The 17290-nt window shown below is 41.6% G+C and overlaps 2 protein-coding genes across 2 annotated transcripts in view; both read right to left on the reverse strand.

Moving 5' to 3' along the window:
- Positions 1-84: 84 nt before the first annotated feature.
- fam98b (family with sequence similarity 98 member B) lies at positions 85-3946 on the reverse strand. The gene is made up of 8 exons (XM_065966180.1): positions 3774-3946; positions 3410-3558; positions 3187-3315; positions 2910-3085; positions 2302-2382; positions 2077-2193; positions 1767-1934; positions 85-1671 (listed from the first exon to the last, which is right to left on the reverse strand). Exons 1-8 carry the CDS (start codon positions 3809-3811, stop codon positions 1411-1413), a joined length of 1119 nt encoding a protein of 372 aa, XP_065822252.1. The 5' UTR covers positions 3812-3946; the 3' UTR covers positions 85-1410.
- Positions 3947-5571: 1625 nt separating this feature from the next.
- spred1 (sprouty related EVH1 domain containing 1) overlaps positions 5572-17290 on the reverse strand; it is a 33553-nt gene continuing 21834 nt past the window's right edge. Inside the window, exons 4-6 of the mRNA XM_020638691.3 lie at positions 16889-16935; positions 10953-11108; positions 5572-10785 (exon numbers count right to left, since the gene is read on the reverse strand). Of these exons, the coding sequence (XP_020494347.1) occupies positions 10087-10785; positions 10953-11108; positions 16889-16935 (902 nt within the window). The 3' untranslated portion in view covers positions 5572-10086. The remainder of the gene's footprint in view (positions 10786-10952; positions 11109-16888; positions 16936-17290) is intronic.

The following is a 17290-nucleotide window of genomic DNA, read 5'->3' on the forward strand; positions in this document are numbered from 1 at the left end:
GTGACGTCAGTATTAATAATTAATTAGACTTGTATAGCGCTTTTTTTAAATACTCAGATGCTTAACAAGGAATAACAAAAACAATGATTTTTGGAGGAAATGTTTATTAAATAAATTCAGAGTTTCAGCAGATAATGCTGAGCTGGTATTTTCAAATGTAAAGTTTAAAAAAAAAAAATGTATTGAAGTCTTAAACAGGAGAGGCAGACATAATGGAATAGAGGGACTTTAAAGTTTTACTTAAGATACATTTCCACAGCTTGTTCTATACATGCAGAAAAGGTTTCAGTCAGTTTGCACCTTTTAAGTCAGGTAAGCTCACTCGTCTTTTCATCTGTCTGTTCCTAATAAACTCAAACAGTGAATAGTAAGAGCTGTTAAGAGAAGCTGTTTAATGTCTTTGTCCCTTTACTTGTTCAAGAATCAGCTCAGGGTGTCCACACTTTGTCCAAATATACAGTCTGTGTTCTAGTTCCATACTACACACACACAAACACACAATTAAATCAAAACACTGATAATGTTTAAACAGAGGCTGCAACCTTTGAAGATTTGTATTTCAAAACAGCATTTAAATAAAGAGAGGAGGCGCTAAAGGAACATGTTGGTTTGAATCACATGTTCCTGTTGTGATATTTTTTGACCCCATTCTGCATCGCAGTGTGGAAGCTTGAAAAGGTAATTTTTTAAATACATGTATACCAACCTGTTTAAACGTTCCTTCATTGACACTTTTACAATGTTAAGTAACGAGTGGTGTCAACATTTTCAATACCGCATGTTTTAGGACAAAACAATTTTTTTTTTTCAGATCCTCAGTCATTTCTTTAACTCAAAAGTTTCTGGGCGTCTCATGACGATGCAAAAATAACACTGATTATTCTTACAAACGGAAAGAGAGCAGAGGAAATGACAATGTCCTCGTACTGAAAGGTTGCCAGGATGTGTGTGTATCGGTGCAGGAGTGTCCCTGAAATATTTGATCATTAAAAACAAACAATAACCCAATAATGGGCGCCAAGGACTTCTAATGTCATTGCTGTGGTATCAAAACAGATATCAATAGCGTCTGATTTTTATTAGTATCGTATATCAAAGTTTAGAATTCTGCTATCATGACTACCCTAGTGTTAACTCCTCATTGTATGGAGTTTGGATTTGAGACAGTTTCAGAGCTGTCCCAGTGCACATGTTAAATGATTTAGTACAAAAACGCACTCACTTTTTTTTGAATCACTGAGAATATTAATAATGAAAAATGAAAAACTACTAAAAGTTGAAAAACAAAGAGAAGGATTGTTCTCCATCATTACATCAAACTGTGTTTCCTTCTTTCATTGAGTTCATATGAAGCGATCGCGATCACTTTAAAAAAAAAAATGTCCAGACATCGAAGCACATCAGCAGAAATTAATACTGGTACCGTCCTCTCTTTCCTCCATGTCCACCATGTCCTCCATAGCTTCCTTGTCCACTGTGTCCTCCTTGGTTCCATCCACCTCCTCCTCCTCTCCAACCACCACCACCTCCTCCTCTTCCTCCTCTTCCACCCCCTCGGCCTCCCCAGCCACCTCCTCCCTCTTGTCTTTTTTGCCATGGAGGCATCTCTGGAGCTGGGGCTGAGATCTCTGACGGACGCCCTCCTCGGTCTGGGACTCTCCCCATCAGGATCTATGGATAAACAAAGAATGGTTGTGTCAGAAAAGCCTAAAAAAAAAAAAAAAAAATGGAGATTTTTCTTTTTGGGGAAGGTGGAAATCTTGTACCTTGTTGACGGCACATGTCGTGTTCTCCCTGCTGGAGCCGCTGCTGGTCTTCACCACGTTGCAGATGTCCTCTCTGGCAGCCAGCAGCTCGGCCATGTCCACGCCGGGCTGTGGCCTCAGAGAGTGTCTCTTCGGCTGGTAGGCCCTCGCCATGCTGTCCACCTTTACCTGACAAACCGCAGACACACACACACAGTGTAAGAACAGGCTCTACTGCACAGATCTAAAACATGTTTGTTTTGCACCATCATCACAAAAATCCATTCAAAAAAAAAAACTGTTTGTGGCACACTTTCTTATGAAGACTTACCTTTGCTCTGTCTGACCACCCAAAAGACTGAACCGTGACATCCAGACGTTTAATCAACATCCTGCGCCGACACTCGTACTCTGAACACAGAACAGAGTTTATACTCTGCAACTTCTCCTGCACAGACACAAAAAAGAAAATATGATCTGTTCAATTCAAAATACACTTTTAAGTAATACACAACAAACATGTGATATGGATTTAGGCTTTATTGAAGAAGTTTACCCATTGTTCACTGGACAGAGTTTTCTTCAGTACCGGGTTTCCAACGGTGCCATTAGGAAGATCTGTGACTAGTTTGTCAACCTAAACGAACACACAGGACTTAATGCATGCACAAGCTTAAAGAAACAATGGATTTCCAGATTACAAACAGAAAAAAAAGTTGTTTTGTCAAAGGGTGTAAAAAAACAAAACAAAAACAAGGTTCTTACATTTAAGCATGACATTATATCAACTAGAAATGTTGTGGTGCGGGGGCATCAAAAACGCGCACCACCTACTGAGGCTGGAGTCTGCAAGTTTGAATCCGACTTCTGCCGTTCAATGCACGTCACCCCCACCCTCTCTCCTCCCAACACCTCCTGTCTCTCTCCAGCTGTGCTATCCAATAATGGCAACAAAAATGAATAACAATAAAAAACAAAAAACTTTAAAAAGAAAGAAGTGTAAAAAAAAAATGTATACATGTTCTCTATGTATACTGCATCCTTTCCAAATAATCAAATAATGGATTACATGACAATAAGGAATTTCACAAGCTAGGATACTACTTACAGCCACCTCACACTGAACCACAGTAAACACAGTTTAACATTCATCAGTAGTCCCACCGTCTCTTGGACTTGAGCTAAAACGTCTGCTGCGTCTCGTCCTCCGGGCTCCGGCAGCTTCAGGTTCTCACAGATTGACCGGAGCTCCCGACACGCCGGACCCTCTCCTCGGCGTTCATCAGAGGCTCCTCTGCTGCTCACGATCCGAGCCGCCTGGAGCTCAGAGCTCAGAAACACTACAAAGAAAAAACAAAATCATAACTCTTCACCTACTTGATCAACCTGAGGGAATGAGGCATCATGAGCAGAGGAAGCGGCACGATGGTGGGTGACATACAGACACACTTGAGGTGATCTTTGGCGACTGGCACACTGCCTTTGAGAATCCCCGAGACGACATCTTCATGAGGACAGTGCAGCTCCTTCAGCAAACCACTCATCTCCAACTGAAGGCTGTCCAAGTCGCCTGGAGGGAGGAGGGAGGAGGGAGGAGGGAGGACAGAGAGGATGTGAGGTGAGGAGACACAACGGGATGTTTGTGGATGGATCATGTGGCTCACCTGGGTCGGAAGTAATGCTCTCCTCCAGACCACATAGAGGCTTTAACTTGGAGGCCAGCCACCTGCACAGGTCCACAAACTCAGCAGAGGACAGACCTCCCTCTGCAGCCGTGAGCAGAGCTTTCTCCTCCAGCAGAGGGCCGCCATAGCTGAGGACAGAAACACGATGAAGAGTTTCATTAAAACAGCCGGAAGTCCGACACAGTTTCTTCAGCTCCTCACATCCCCCCCCTTTTTTTTTTTCTTCTTCTCCTGATCAACACAAAGTCAGACAGCGTAACGATGTTTGTGAAACCCTCCACATGCCCCCTCACAAAGCTACAACAAACAAACACATCACCATGCCAACCGCGCGTCACCTTACCCGAGCTGCTCCAACGAGTCCAAAATGTCGCACTCCATTCTTCAAACTACTTCAAATACGAGTCCAACCAACCCCGCTGCATCACGACCAGCAGCTTCCATTCATTTTCTTTTTTTTTTTTTTTTGCGGCTCAATCGCGTAGCACGCCTTTCATGTCGGTCCGGCTCTTTTACGTGAGCCGGAGTGAAACGTACGGGGTTTCATTTAAAATGGTTCCGCTTTGATGGTTCCGCTCTTTTTAAAAAGAGTCACAAACACTCCTGCAAAATGTGACAATCATTACAGTGTGCTTTTTTTCTAATAAATTTGAGCTATAAATATATGAAGAAATGATGTTACTCTTTTTACTCTTATCTTCTATGCTTTTTTTATTTATTTATTTTTATTTTTTATTTATGTATTGTTAAGGAGCTTGGAACACAAAAAATGTCATTGCCAGCTGTGACTGCTTTGCCTGTTATGTTGTGTATTTGACTAATAAAGATAACTTGAACTTGAGCTTGATGAGTGTGTGTCAGTATTCAGGAGTTAAATGCGTTCAGGCAGTTTAATACTCTCACACATAGTTTGAGAAACATCCAGAAAGTCTTTCCTCCAACACATCTTGAACGCGTCTCCTCCTGACACGGATGATAATTAATGTGTTTATCTTATTCTGAATGTACAAAATTAATCAGCTAGTATTTAGTTAAATCAGCAAGCGACTGTTCACATGTATTTTAATATATTTTTTTATCTTATTTTTATATTCAGATTGCTGCTGGGCTGTTTGTCACCAACCAAATTTCGTTGTATCGCATACAATGACAATAAAGTGTCTTATCTTCACTTATATAATCATTTACTGTTCAACAACTGTTTATTCATTCATTCATTCACTTTGATTATGTGTTCCCTCCTTTACTGTGACATAATTATTGAAAATATATTCACCTGTTCATTCTCAATTCATTTCAACAAATATCTGTTTCTCATCTCACCTCGTCTTTATGTTCAAATCGAGCACAACTTACATTTTTTCATATGCACATAGCTTCAAAATAAATCAATATATAAATGTTTAGACCTATTTTGACCATATTTGTCATGATGTGGAACAGAACTGCTGTCTAACGGAGTATCCTATCTATCCATCTATATATCTATGTATCTAGTATGTTTCTATGGATCTATATATCTAAAATTGGTGACTTCATTTCATGGTGTAAGCATGAAATTGGGGGAATTTGGAAATTCATTGAACCATCAGAATATAAGTACATGATTATTTTTTATTCAGTGTCTGAAGTCACTTTTATGTGGTTGTAGATGAATCCTAACAATAAAATCACTTTATCTGGGTCAAAAATGTTAACTGAAGGAGTTGTCGTTTTTCAGGAAATAGGACATTTTCTATTTCTCTCATGTAATTTAATCTAAATCACCATCAACTTTGACTCAATGATCCATATTATACAGTGCTCTGACACCTTAGAGCCTTTGAAGCAGGTCTCCAAATACAGATTCATTTTTTAATGAAGCTTTGATACAGACAATATGTGCATCACAACTATCAGATTTCTATGACTCACAGCTATTACAATGTTTGAGAAACTTTTTTTTATTGGTGAATCTTTTCAGGTCTTCTTTTAAGAATAGCGACACCTACTGGCAATAATAATATATTTTAAAAAAAAGAGTCAGGTTGTTGAGTTTTCTTTTGATGTTTTGTGTCTGAATACCTGAGAGATCCCGTTTGCAGCCTTGTTGTCACCTAGACGGATCGAAAGAAGCCCATTGAAAGCAGCACAGCAAGAGATTAAAACTCACCATTTTATTATGATAATGTTATTTGATATGTCAAATTACAAGTGTATGATGTAACATAAAAACAGTTACAAACATATGTATGCATATTTACATTATATATTTATGAAAAGTAACGAGCTACATCTGTATAAAGAAAATACAACTATGACATGAGTTATTGGGACTATAAATTTTACATCATATACTCGGTATTCTCACACCATGAGAGGAAATACCTAGACGTGTAGAAACCAATAGAACCAGAACGAGAAACGTTAAATTATAAAACGGAAACAAGGATGGACGTGAGGCACTTTTTTGAGGTTGTCAGGATGTGAAAGCCGATGGCACTAAGGAGGAAAAAAAAAAAAAAGAAGAAGATGCACAGGAAAGGAAAATGCACAAAGAGAAAGTGAAAGGAAGAAAAAAAAAGAAAACAGGCAGTGTTTACAGAATAGTTAAGAGTAGTACCATTTATACTGCAAGTTTCAAAACACAAATGTCTTCCACTATTTAGAACTAATCACATAAATGTTACATCAAGCGCTGTAAGATGAAAAAAAGCTTACATATAGTATCATCAGTGCACCAAAGCATTGGAGAATTGAAACATAACCACTCAACTGCTGTGAAAAGTAACCTTTTTTTTTAAAACAATACACTGAAGAGAAACAGATTTATATAGCTTTTTTTCTTTTTTTTTAATCTACACAATGTCAAGAATGTACACTGGTATGCATTCCCAAAGATATGCACAATTTTCCAAGATTGAAAGAGGATAAAAGACTAGCAGCAAAGTGGTTAAAACTGAAGTCTTATATAATGCAGGTCAAAAAAATATATATATTAAAGCAGACAGACACATGTTGCATATATAATACAGTACATGACAGGAAGTTGCACTGTGCTGGTTAATGCAGAATGAGAAGTGTTATTTCAGCATTCTCTACACTTTGTATAAATGCACGTCCTACATTTTTTTTGCTTCTCAGCCAGCAAGTTTTTAATCAGGTTCATCAAACCTTGGTTCAGCTTGCAATAATGCAGAATTATCCAATTACAGTGGGAGAATATGAGAAGCAACCAAACATTTGGTTACACACCAACCCCGCACGCACGCACGCACGCACAAAAACAAAAACGCACACACACAGAATCTCTCTCGCACACACTCGTCATCACGCAGAGCAATCAAACTTTGAAAAACACGCCGTCATGTTCAGATGCTGTTGGAGAATTAGGGTTTAACAGTCGTTCATAGCTGATTTTCTCTGTCAACACAATAAAATTAGTGATTGTATCTAGCAGCTTTATATGTATGTATTTATATATATATATATATATTTATATATATCAAACTTTTGAAACAAGTGGACTGTCACTGACGTACCGTGTTAGCACTATCCTTCCGTCTACCGTACAAAACTAGAGAGAAACTCTATTAGAAGCTCAATAGTCATTTCCGTCGCAAACGCCCTCTACTTTTCAATGTGAAATAATACTAAAAGGTGACCTATGTACATAATGCTGTCAATTGAAGCTACAGTATATGCTGACAGCAACGATAAATACAGCTCTATCTTTAACATTTCAAAGACAACAAAAAAAAAAAAAAAAATAAGCTGGGATTATTACCAGAACTTAAATATAGTGTTAAGTATTTACAGGTGTTTTGGAGTTTGGTACCAGGGGTTCTGTCGTCTAAGTGTCCCGTCCCGTCACTGACTCAGTCTGCAGAGAGGTCGATGTGTTTCCCATGGTAGAAAGTTTGCATAGAAAGTAAAGGGAGCGTTGGTGAGAGCGGAGTTAGGAAAATAAATGTTTCTTTTGTCTTCCAGTCGTGTCACTATATTGGGTTTTTTTTGTTTTTTTTCTTCCACCCAGGAGATAAGAAGAGATTCATATCTGTTAGCAGATGGTACCAAATCTGCTGTTAAAAACTGAGGTGAATCACAATTAGCCCTAGAGTCTAAACATGCTAACACTTTAGCAAGGGGGAATTTCAGTTCTGCAGGCAGGGATCCAAACTGAACTGTTTGACTGTTGGGAGTTTGTTCTCTTTTAAGTGTTTTGTTCAGACTTCTCATCGGTTTATTTGACATCTTTGACTCTTTTAAGTGGGACAGGGGGTTCAAACAGAGCTAGACTCGGGCATACACACTGCCTTGTTTCCTAAAAAGATGTTAAAAGGAGAAGTTTGACATGTTGGGAGAAAAAGAGATATCGAGGCCACCCTTCTACCTGTCTGTTGAGCAGCAGCTGGTTAGCTTAGCTGAGTGTTAGCACCAGAGGGGAAACAGCTAGCCTGGCACTTTGCAAAAGGTAACAAAGTTGAGTTATCAATGCTGCGAAAGAAAATGTAAAAGTGAGGAGCTGTGGTTTCATGATGTGTGATGTCCTGGAGAAGTTTTTTTTACATTGTGACCCCGCAGGAGGAAGTCACGGTGCGCAAACCGGAAATAGTACCGCACATAACCATCTGTTAAAGTTAGAACTGTCATTATTTGAGCTGAGGTGTTTCTATAAATAAAATACACACGTTACAATATGTTAATGAGTGTGCTGTGAAAGTGTAGGGAGATTCTTTTATATATTTGGACAAAGCTAGGCTAGCAGTTTCCCTCTGCTACTGTTTTCAATGCTACGCTGAGACAAGCCGCCGCTGCCACATTGACTGGACAGATGTGGAAGAGGAATCGATCTCCTCACAAAACTCCAACCAAGAACGTAAAAGAGTGAATTTCCCACAATGTCAAACTCCTGCTTTACAGACGGATCACGTCTTGGTTTACTACGGAGGGCGATAACGCACGTTCTAGGAAACGAGTCGAAGCCTTGATCACAGTCAGTGACGTTACACGACATCATACCAACAGTGCATAGTAAGACTTATGCACACACACACACACACACACACGTATAACATCTGTATGTTTATAAAAAGCTAAGATACTCAGCTTTCTTGCAACAATGCATTCACTCATCCATTCATTCAGGGCCTAGACAAAAGGAAGGAGTGGACTTTAAAGGTAACAAAAAGAAAAACGACATTTACACACGATATGACGAGAAAATAAAACGTAAAAAAAAAAAAAAAAGAAAGAAGAAGAAGAACTGATTCATGGGACGAACACAGAAATTTGGAGAGGGTGCTGCAACCAAAGCTTGGAGAGCAGTGCTATAAAGAGGGCGTTTTCCCCCTCCGTGCCTAATTGGATGTTAAATTAAGTCAAATGTATGTTCAGACTGACTTTGAATCTGAGGGATTCTCGATCAAAATAAAGCCTAATTTAAGTGCCTCATCATATAACCAAGGAGCACAGTATCCCCTTCACTCACCACAAACAAAACTTGCTGGTTGAGCAACATTTCAGCCATTGTTTCGAAAATAATTATAACAGAAGTGAGCAGGAAAATAACAATGATCAAACAAAAAACACCAATTTCACTACAGCAGTGAAGAACTTGAACTTAAACTGAAATTCACCGGGGTAAATGTAATCGTATTGGTTCTTATGCATGTTCTTTTTTTTTTCATGATGTGGGAAAACTATTTTTAGCGTAACTCGGTGTGTTAAAAGTTTTAATTGTTTCCCTTCTAATTGTGGAATTGATCCCTTTGCTTTGGAATGCAATCAAATGGTCAAAATCACCTCAGGAAAGCAAGGTAATGGTTTTTAAATGTTCAAAAAATAATGTCTATAGTTATACCAAGATGTACCTTCAAAAACCAACCTGTTCATTTGTGACTTCTTTCAACATTTGATTGAAAAGAAAACAAAGAATTGGCCATACAACATCTCTTGAATGTTAGAATAACTCCAAATGTGGTGGTTAATGTTCCACAAGTATTTCAGAGGGTGACCTTACTCCAGGGAGGGGGGGGGGGGGGGGGGATACCATTTCTAGTGCACTTTTTCTCTGTCTAGTAATTACATAGTCAGCAAACGCTAAAGCCATGAAGGAAAGGCCACTTTTACCCAACTGCAAATTCACAAAAAAGCAAGAACAAATCCCTTTTAGCATACTCAAACAGCAAGTATTTCTCTGAACGCAGAATAGTTGTATGTTCTTTTTTCGTCATTAAGTTGTCACTCTCTGTACAAAAGACAATTTTCCTTCATAAAGTTACACGTGACTTGGAGTAGAGTTCTGACATTTTGTGGCCTGGCTTTGTCAATGCATGAGTGTGAATGTGAAAGAGGTGTGTGTATGCGTGAATAGGTGTGTTTAGTAACATCTCCAAGTCTATTAATCTCGACTCCTCTTCTTCCCCTCAGATTAAGCTCCTAAACTTTTAGCTTGTTGCTCAGAGCCCCCACAAAGCATATGGTTTGTCCTCCACCGCTGCTTGTCGGCGACAAACGCAAACTGAAATCTCCAAAATCCCTCAGAGCTGGGGGTCAACAACATATCACCCCGTCTGAGAGGGAATGAAAAAAGGATGCCGGCTTTTTGAATTTTCCGCTTGTATCCACTTTCCGTGTTAGCTAGCTTTGAGGGTGTCCCAGAGCCCAGCGTTGGGTCACCCCGCTGCCTTGTGCTTGCCCCCGCAGCAGCGGCAGGCCTCGCCACAATGGTGGCAGGCGCGCAGAGGCAGGTAGCAGCACATGCAGGGGGCGATGAAGGAGAGCGCCACCAAGGCCAGCCAGCGCAGGCAGAACTGCTCGTCAGATGTGTCACATGAGCACGGGTCCGAAAAGTCACCCTCCGAGTCGGACATGCAGTGGTACAGCATGCTCTCGGCGCACAGCATGCAGCTGACTTTGTAGATGCACTGCTTGATGGGGTCAGGGGCGTCTTGGCACTGCCCCCGCCAGTTGTCTTCGTGATTAAACATCTCCCGACAGTAGATGCAGCGCGAGCGCTCACCGTCCTCTCGCCTCCGTCTGCCTTTCTTTGACTTGAGCACAGGCGACGGCTGAGTCTTGATGGCTGTGTCCTTGCCCAGACCGAGCCCCATTCCTGTTCCAATGCCCATTCCAGGGCCAGAGTGGGAGTCCCCACCGGGTCCGTCGGGGAAGAGGTACTCACACTTCTTACTGTCCAGTTTGTGGAAGGTGGAGGGAAAGTCCAGGTCCTCGCGGTCAGCCTCCTGTTTCCACATGACAGGGTGGCGGTAGTCCTCATAGCCTCGGATGAGCACGTCTTTGCGCGGGTTGATGCGAACGATCTCCTCTTCGTCCATGTGAAAGCTGACATGACGAGACGATTTAAAGGAGACCTTCGAAAAGGAGAAAGCCGGAGTTAGTATGATTAATGATACGTTGAGAACACTTCATTCGCAGCTATAATCTTGTACTCGAGTTTCTATATTTCCAAAACAATCAAACGTAATTTCTCAGCAGATGTTCGATTCAACGTGATTGGCCGTATGTAGCAGTGGCAGACCTGAGGAGGCAGGTAGCGGCGGTTGCTCGAGGGGAACTCGTCGAAGGGTTGCGCGCGGACATAGCAGCCCCTGAATGGCTCGGTGGAGACGACGTTGTTCAGGGGAGAGAAGGGCTCTTTCACTGGCGTACAGATTGAGGGGGGCTCATCACACACCTTGAGAAACACAGAAACAAATCCAGTAAGTTAAGGACACATGTTTGAAATCAAACCTTTAATTTGTTCTTATCTCTATGAAACATATGTGCTGAAAGAACTCATAGATTAACAAGCATCTATACCGACTAAAGACAAAGCATTTGTTGTGAAATGTATCGTCTTTACATCTACATAAATGGTAGTTCAGGCCCAACACATTGATCATTCTGATGTTCTATGACACCATTACGTTTACTAAAAGCACTGACAGTTGTGTTCAATTCAGTTTTCTGACCACAGATGTTGTGACTCATGGTGTGTAGGCTGTGTGTGTGTGTGTGTGTGTGTGTTTTCCTCTTGCATCCACCAGGGGGCAACCTGCGCCCAAGCTCGGTATAAAAGCTGTGCGGTGATGACTCAAGGCCCTTCTGTTGAGAACTCAGAGTACCTATTAGCCTTGTTAGTGTTCCCACAAAAATCTAAAACGATGTAAAAAAAATCTGCAAACATGGCCCGCCTGAATAAAGAGGAACACAAAACGTGCAAAAATGGCAGCATGACTATTTATCTCACTTCATCATTTCAAAAGGGGAAGCTTACTGTTGGCATCAATCAGAATCCAATGTCTATAAATAACATCCTGTGAATGCAGCAGTCTACATCTAACACCTTTAAAAATATGAACCAAAAAAAAAAAAAAAATTGGCATTGGCATCTGCGGAAAAAAGTACTTCTAAATCCAATAGAAGAAGAGAAACACTGATACTGGAAACTCAAATCAAAAGTGATGGCTATTCATGATTCATGCGTGCAGAGGTGATGAGTGATGGGGGAGGATACTCAGTCGTTGCATCAAGAGTTGTGTGATTTTTTTTTTTTGTCCAGCTTTATCTGAGCACCACCAGCTGTTCTATCACATGTGTCAATTATACAGAAAAAGGCTGAATAAATGTTGATAAAGTTCGATTTATGAAATCACAAGTTGAACCTTCCTTATAGGTTACAGACAACCATGAGTCTGAAAGCCATTTAAATAAAGAGTAAATAATAAAAAAAGTCTTCCATGTAATATCTCTCTTAAGGTCCCACTCAGAAATACACAACAACCACCGACACACTCGAGGTTTCTTTACACGTACAAGTTACATCCAAACGTATGTAAAGCTTGTACACACTGGCTAGCGGTCACACTTTTCCCACACACGCCCCGACCTCATCAAGGCAGGGTTAGTCCTCCTCTCTTCTCCTTCTTCCTGCCTCTCTCTCTCTCTCTCTCTCTCCCTTCCTCCCTCTCGCTGCTCTGCGTGTGGAGGAGGCTGCTGGCTCTGGTTAGTCAGTGCCGTGTGTAAAGTAGCCCACGCTAGTCCTTTAACGCACAGCGGAAATCTGGTTTGCTCCCAGCTGCTGCTACAGTAATTACTGTCCTGTGGTTGCTAAGAGATGCTTCCTTTGACTTCTTTTTTTTCCCTCTCTTTCTCTTCATTTTCCCCCCTCTCTCTCTCTCCTTCGCTTGCCCCCAACCCCCCCCCCCCCCACAACCTGAGACTGCGAACACATGGTGTGTGTGAATGCGTGTGTCAGTTTTCTCCATCTTTTCCTCCAAACATACCAAGTGGTGTAACACACATCTAGAGCGTATGCAGGGGGAATGTGAGGAACAAGAGACAGTGGAGGGAGAGAAGAGAAAGAACAGAACAAGAAAAAAAAAAAAAAAAAAGACTTGTAGTCATGTGTGTGTGTGATAGAGAAGGAGAGCGAGAGAGAGAGAGCGAGAGGCCAAAGAGTCTGCCGAGGGAATGTCATAAACCAGCTCCAGCTGGAGAAATGCAGCACAGAACTTAAAAAGCCAGATGACAGCTGTGTGTGTATGTGAGAGAAAGAAAGAAAGGAGCGAGGGGTGGGGTGGTGGGGAGGGGAGGGGGGGTTGAAATGGGAAACAGACTCTGGCTTCCTTTTAAAGCGCTCTCCTAAACCCCACCATTCAAAGGCATGCGTGGGGGCCAATGTGGAGCTGAGCTGACCCTGGAGATGTGGCTGGGTGAGAGAGGAGAGGAGACGAGGGGAGGGGAGAACAGAGGATGGAGGTGTTGGGAGCCAGGGGCAACCTGGAACCTCACCAACATCAGGGATCCATGCACTCCCGCCCTCAAAGGCCAGGGGGCTCAGGACAGGGAGAGCTGGGGTCGACCTAACACTGAACACATGCAGGCCGCGCTGGATGTCTGCATCCCACATAGGAGAAGGGAAGAGATGATATGCAAGGATTTGATGGTTTACATCTGTCTACATGTGCGTCTCACAATTTAGGAATCAGGCTCCACTTAAATGAGGCAAATCCTGAGTCGTGTTCATCATCATCTTTGTCTCATTAACATGAAAAGGAAAGAAAGGTAGCCAAGTTTGAGGCTAGTCCTCATGTGTCCCTGTTACCAATGAGCTAAGGTTTTGGAAATACATTTATTGGCTTTGCTGCCGCCACTCTCATGTCGGAAGGGCTAAGTATGAAGCTAAAGCTAGCAATTGGTTAGCTTAGCTTAGCTTAGCATAAAGCCTGGAAAGAAGGGGAAATAGATGGCTTGGCTCCCTATGTCTCAAAAGAGTTCAAAAAAATATTGTTTTTCAGGAAGAATGAATAGTTTGATCATATGTCTACTAACTTTGTTTGAGATTTTCTTTAAAAAAATAGAAAGCACTCTTTTTTTGTTTACACTGAATGCATAGCTACAACCTGCTGCTGATTAGCAAAGCTTGGCAAAACGACTGAAAACAAGACAAAACCGCTAGCTTGGCTCTGACCTAAAGTAACTTAACCAACCTAACAGCACCTCTGAACCTGACAATTTCATCTCATCTTGATTCAGTTAAAAGGACATAAAAAAAAACAATGTGTTATAAGCAACACGTTAGCTGCTTCTCCTGGCAAAAGAATATCAAACTGGATTAAAATGTGTCAATTTACTAAGATCATAGTATTAAAGTAATATAACTTGTTAAAAAGGGATGCTGTTAAAGTTCTGGTTTGTAGAATTTGTTACCTTTGGACAGTTTCACCTCGTTTCCAGACGTTATGCTAACCCAGTGGCACGATGTAGTTTTCACACTAATGGAGATATAAGAGTGTGAACTAACTTTGTGTACAGCAAAGCTATTCAACACACTTCATCAGAATCTTTCTTTGTCTGAGGCCTACAGTATATGGAGCGCTACTGAGACACACCGAACCAGTCCAAGTGTTTACTGGTCTATGAGGCTGTAAAAGTCAACTGGCCAACAAAACCTGGGTTTACTGAACCGCTAAGAGGAAACTTCCTGCTATGCTAACTTAAATGCGGGTGTTTTCCTTCTGGAATTGGGAGGGGAAATAAAAGAAAAAAAACATTTCACTTTGACATGAATTGTGCCGAACCACCACAGTCCTTCCGGATGTGTATTGGGGTCGTCACAGCTGAGAGGGGAGTCTGTGCAGCCACTTTTTTTGGGTGGAATAAGTGGCATGTGCGTTTAATGTGTGTGCTGTGTGTGTGTGTGTGTTTCTGAGTGAGAGGTGGAATGTGGTAAGCTTGTGAAGGGCATGAACGAGGGTGTCCCAAGCCTCAGTGGGCCGGATGTGGGTGGAGAAGTCCATCTTGCACACACACACACACACACACACACACACACACACACGTTTGTTAGCAATGCAAGGTTGTAGTGAGATTCTGCAGATATCGGAATCCTTACAAGCTTGGATGGTGACCTCACATAATGATGAGACACAAGAACCCCAGCAAGGTCAAGGTTCTTCTAAAGGGAGCTGCGGTGGAGACTTGATGATGGAGTGTAAAGGCAGACAGCTAATATCGCACCTTGTTGTGCGGTGGTATTTGCTAGTTCTCTGGCTGCAGCTTCACTTCTCTTTCTATGTAGCCCAGGTCTCCGACCGCAACATTCAGATGCCAAATCACCATGGTGACACCCTCAGTGGCTCACTCACTGAACCTTGTGAACACCCCCCTTCTACCCCCCCCCCCCCTCCAGTTGCAACCCCCCCCGCTGCCTAGCAACAGTGGTGCTATTGGATTTCCTGTATGTTCAGACTGCTTCCTTAAAGAGGAACTTCACTACAGGAAGAGGAAGACGGCTCTCCCTCCTTCGCTCTTCTTCCACTCCATCAACATGCAGGATTTAAGATGCGAGGCAGAGTGATGAGGAACCTTTGGCGATTTGGGTAAACTTGTATGATCTAAAGTTGCGGCTGTGTGTGAACACCACAAACTTGTAGGGGTGAGAATCGCACAAGTGACTCAGGATACATGACATGACCGACTATAACGATGATATCACAATACGATACTGCACTAACTGATCTGCAAGACAACCGTACCGTGTAACTAACCCGATCACCTGGACAATAAATACTAAATTCCCCAGAAAAGGTTAAGTGCAGGAGGCATACATGTACTCACTGCACCTTGTTGCATTCTTCTACTGCCCAATATCATTTTGCCGTCATCTGCGCCATTCATACAAGTGTCAACTTTTTCTTTGGCCAATTAACTACCATTCACGTTTCCCTATGTCATGTCACAAGCATGTGAAGTAAGGATGCAATGAGTTAAATAAGCAGTGGAAGTTTTTCAGAGTGCTTAAAAAAAGAAAGAAAAAAAAAGCGTTCTTGGCACCAGTGATTCAACAACCACATTACACGAGGAGTCATGCTACAATATACTGTCGATTCGATATTTTTTCCCACTCCACCAAACCACAGAGTAAAACATGACTAAAGGTGGATAAACACCTCTCTGACAGTGTCAACAGTAATTCATCTAATGTTTCACAATAGCAGCACCTCTTGCAGGATTGTTGTATGCACTATAGTTCACTGCAAGGTACAGAGGTCCCTTTTTTTTTTTTCTTCTCCTCGTAACTCAAAACAAAATGTGCTTTTACAAGAAGTGCCCGTCCTTCCTGCAGGTGTCTTTTCACCTACTTTGCAATCAGAAGTAGAACAGGTGAGTGTTTCTGTAACAGGTCTGATATCTTGCACAAATAAACATGGGTGTGTAGACGTGAACTATATACCTGCAGCTGTCCCCGCTAACGAGAGCCAGGCCCTCCTAACCACACATAGTAACAGTCAATAGATGCAGGGTAAATATAGATTATCTGTAAGATGGAACAGTTTTAAACTGTCAAACTGAAAGCTCATAACGAGACACGCTCAGTTTGGAGAACGTCAAAATCGTAAAAACATTCTCGCCAAGCTGCCTTTATGAAACAAGCAACTCCCGAGGCCATAGTTCCAACATTGGCACTGATTGTAAGAAGAGTGACAGCTACCAGGTTAGATAGATAGAGACAGCTAAGCCTGCTCGAGCATATTTGCTGGCCAACACCCAGCTTCACCTCAGGGTCTGGCTGGCACTGGTTTAAACACCTGTAAATCTTCAAGAACAACTGTTGGAAAACAAAGGCAGGTGTCAGAGCCTGGGTGGGACACATCAGGCATATGGCTCAGGTTCTAGTTATGACCTGCCTCCTATTTAAAAGGGCGGGAGAGCCTGGTGATAAATCTCTCCTTTAAAAATCCACTAGTTGCACTTTGGAATTACAACGATCAATTTCCAACTCGGCAACACCAAGATGATTTGTGAAAAATGAATTATTTCTCTCATAATCAGTTAAAACTAACTAACAATAGTCAAACTAAGGAAAAGAGACTCTTCAGTGTCTGAAGAATAAACACGTGCTTGTTTGCACGCTGACAACACGCAGACTTGAACTCCCAGCCAGAACCTCAACACTTGTTTCTCACTCACCGGTAGTCCGTCCTCGGGTGTATCGCCTTCTCCAAATGACCGACAACCTGGAAGACAGAAGGAAGAACAGAGAGGGGAAAGATTAGAGGTCTGACCTGATCTTTTGTTTGAGTACAAAGATTGGGTTTGTAGAAAATGCAGCGCACGGAGAAAAAAATGTATTGGAGCTAAGGTAATCAAATGTTTAATATTACGATAAGTTTTTGATACCACTTGTTTTAAAAACATTACAATCTCAGAGTTTTTAAACAATCAGTAGCATCAAAAAGTATCCAAGCTTAAAAAAAAAAAACTACATTTCATTGGTCATATTGTCAACTCTTATGTTCCTGCGAGCAAGTGAAAGAGCTCAAATTCAAATTCACACTGCGGTAAATAATGAAAAATTGAAATTTCCAACTC

Source organism: Labrus bergylta, chromosome 18 (assembly GCF_963930695.1).
Source record: "Labrus bergylta chromosome 18, fLabBer1.1, whole genome shotgun sequence".
In the NCBI taxonomy this organism is placed as follows: domain Eukaryota; kingdom Metazoa; phylum Chordata; class Actinopteri; order Labriformes; family Labridae; genus Labrus; species Labrus bergylta.

Bases quoted from the DNA above. Each gene is read 5' to 3' on its own strand.
- fam98b (XM_065966180.1), bottom strand. From the start codon at position 3,811: ATGGAGTGCGACATTTTGGACTCGTTGGAGCAGCTCGG. The intron at 3,086-3,186 runs GTATGTCACCCA...TTTTCTTTGTAG, and splicing joins AGATCACCTCAAGTGTGTCT to TGTTTCTGAGCTCTGAGCTC. The intron at 1,935-2,076 runs GTAAGTCTTCAT...GCGGTTTGTCAG, and splicing joins GGTGGTCAGACAGAGCAAAG to GTAAAGGTGGACAGCATGGC.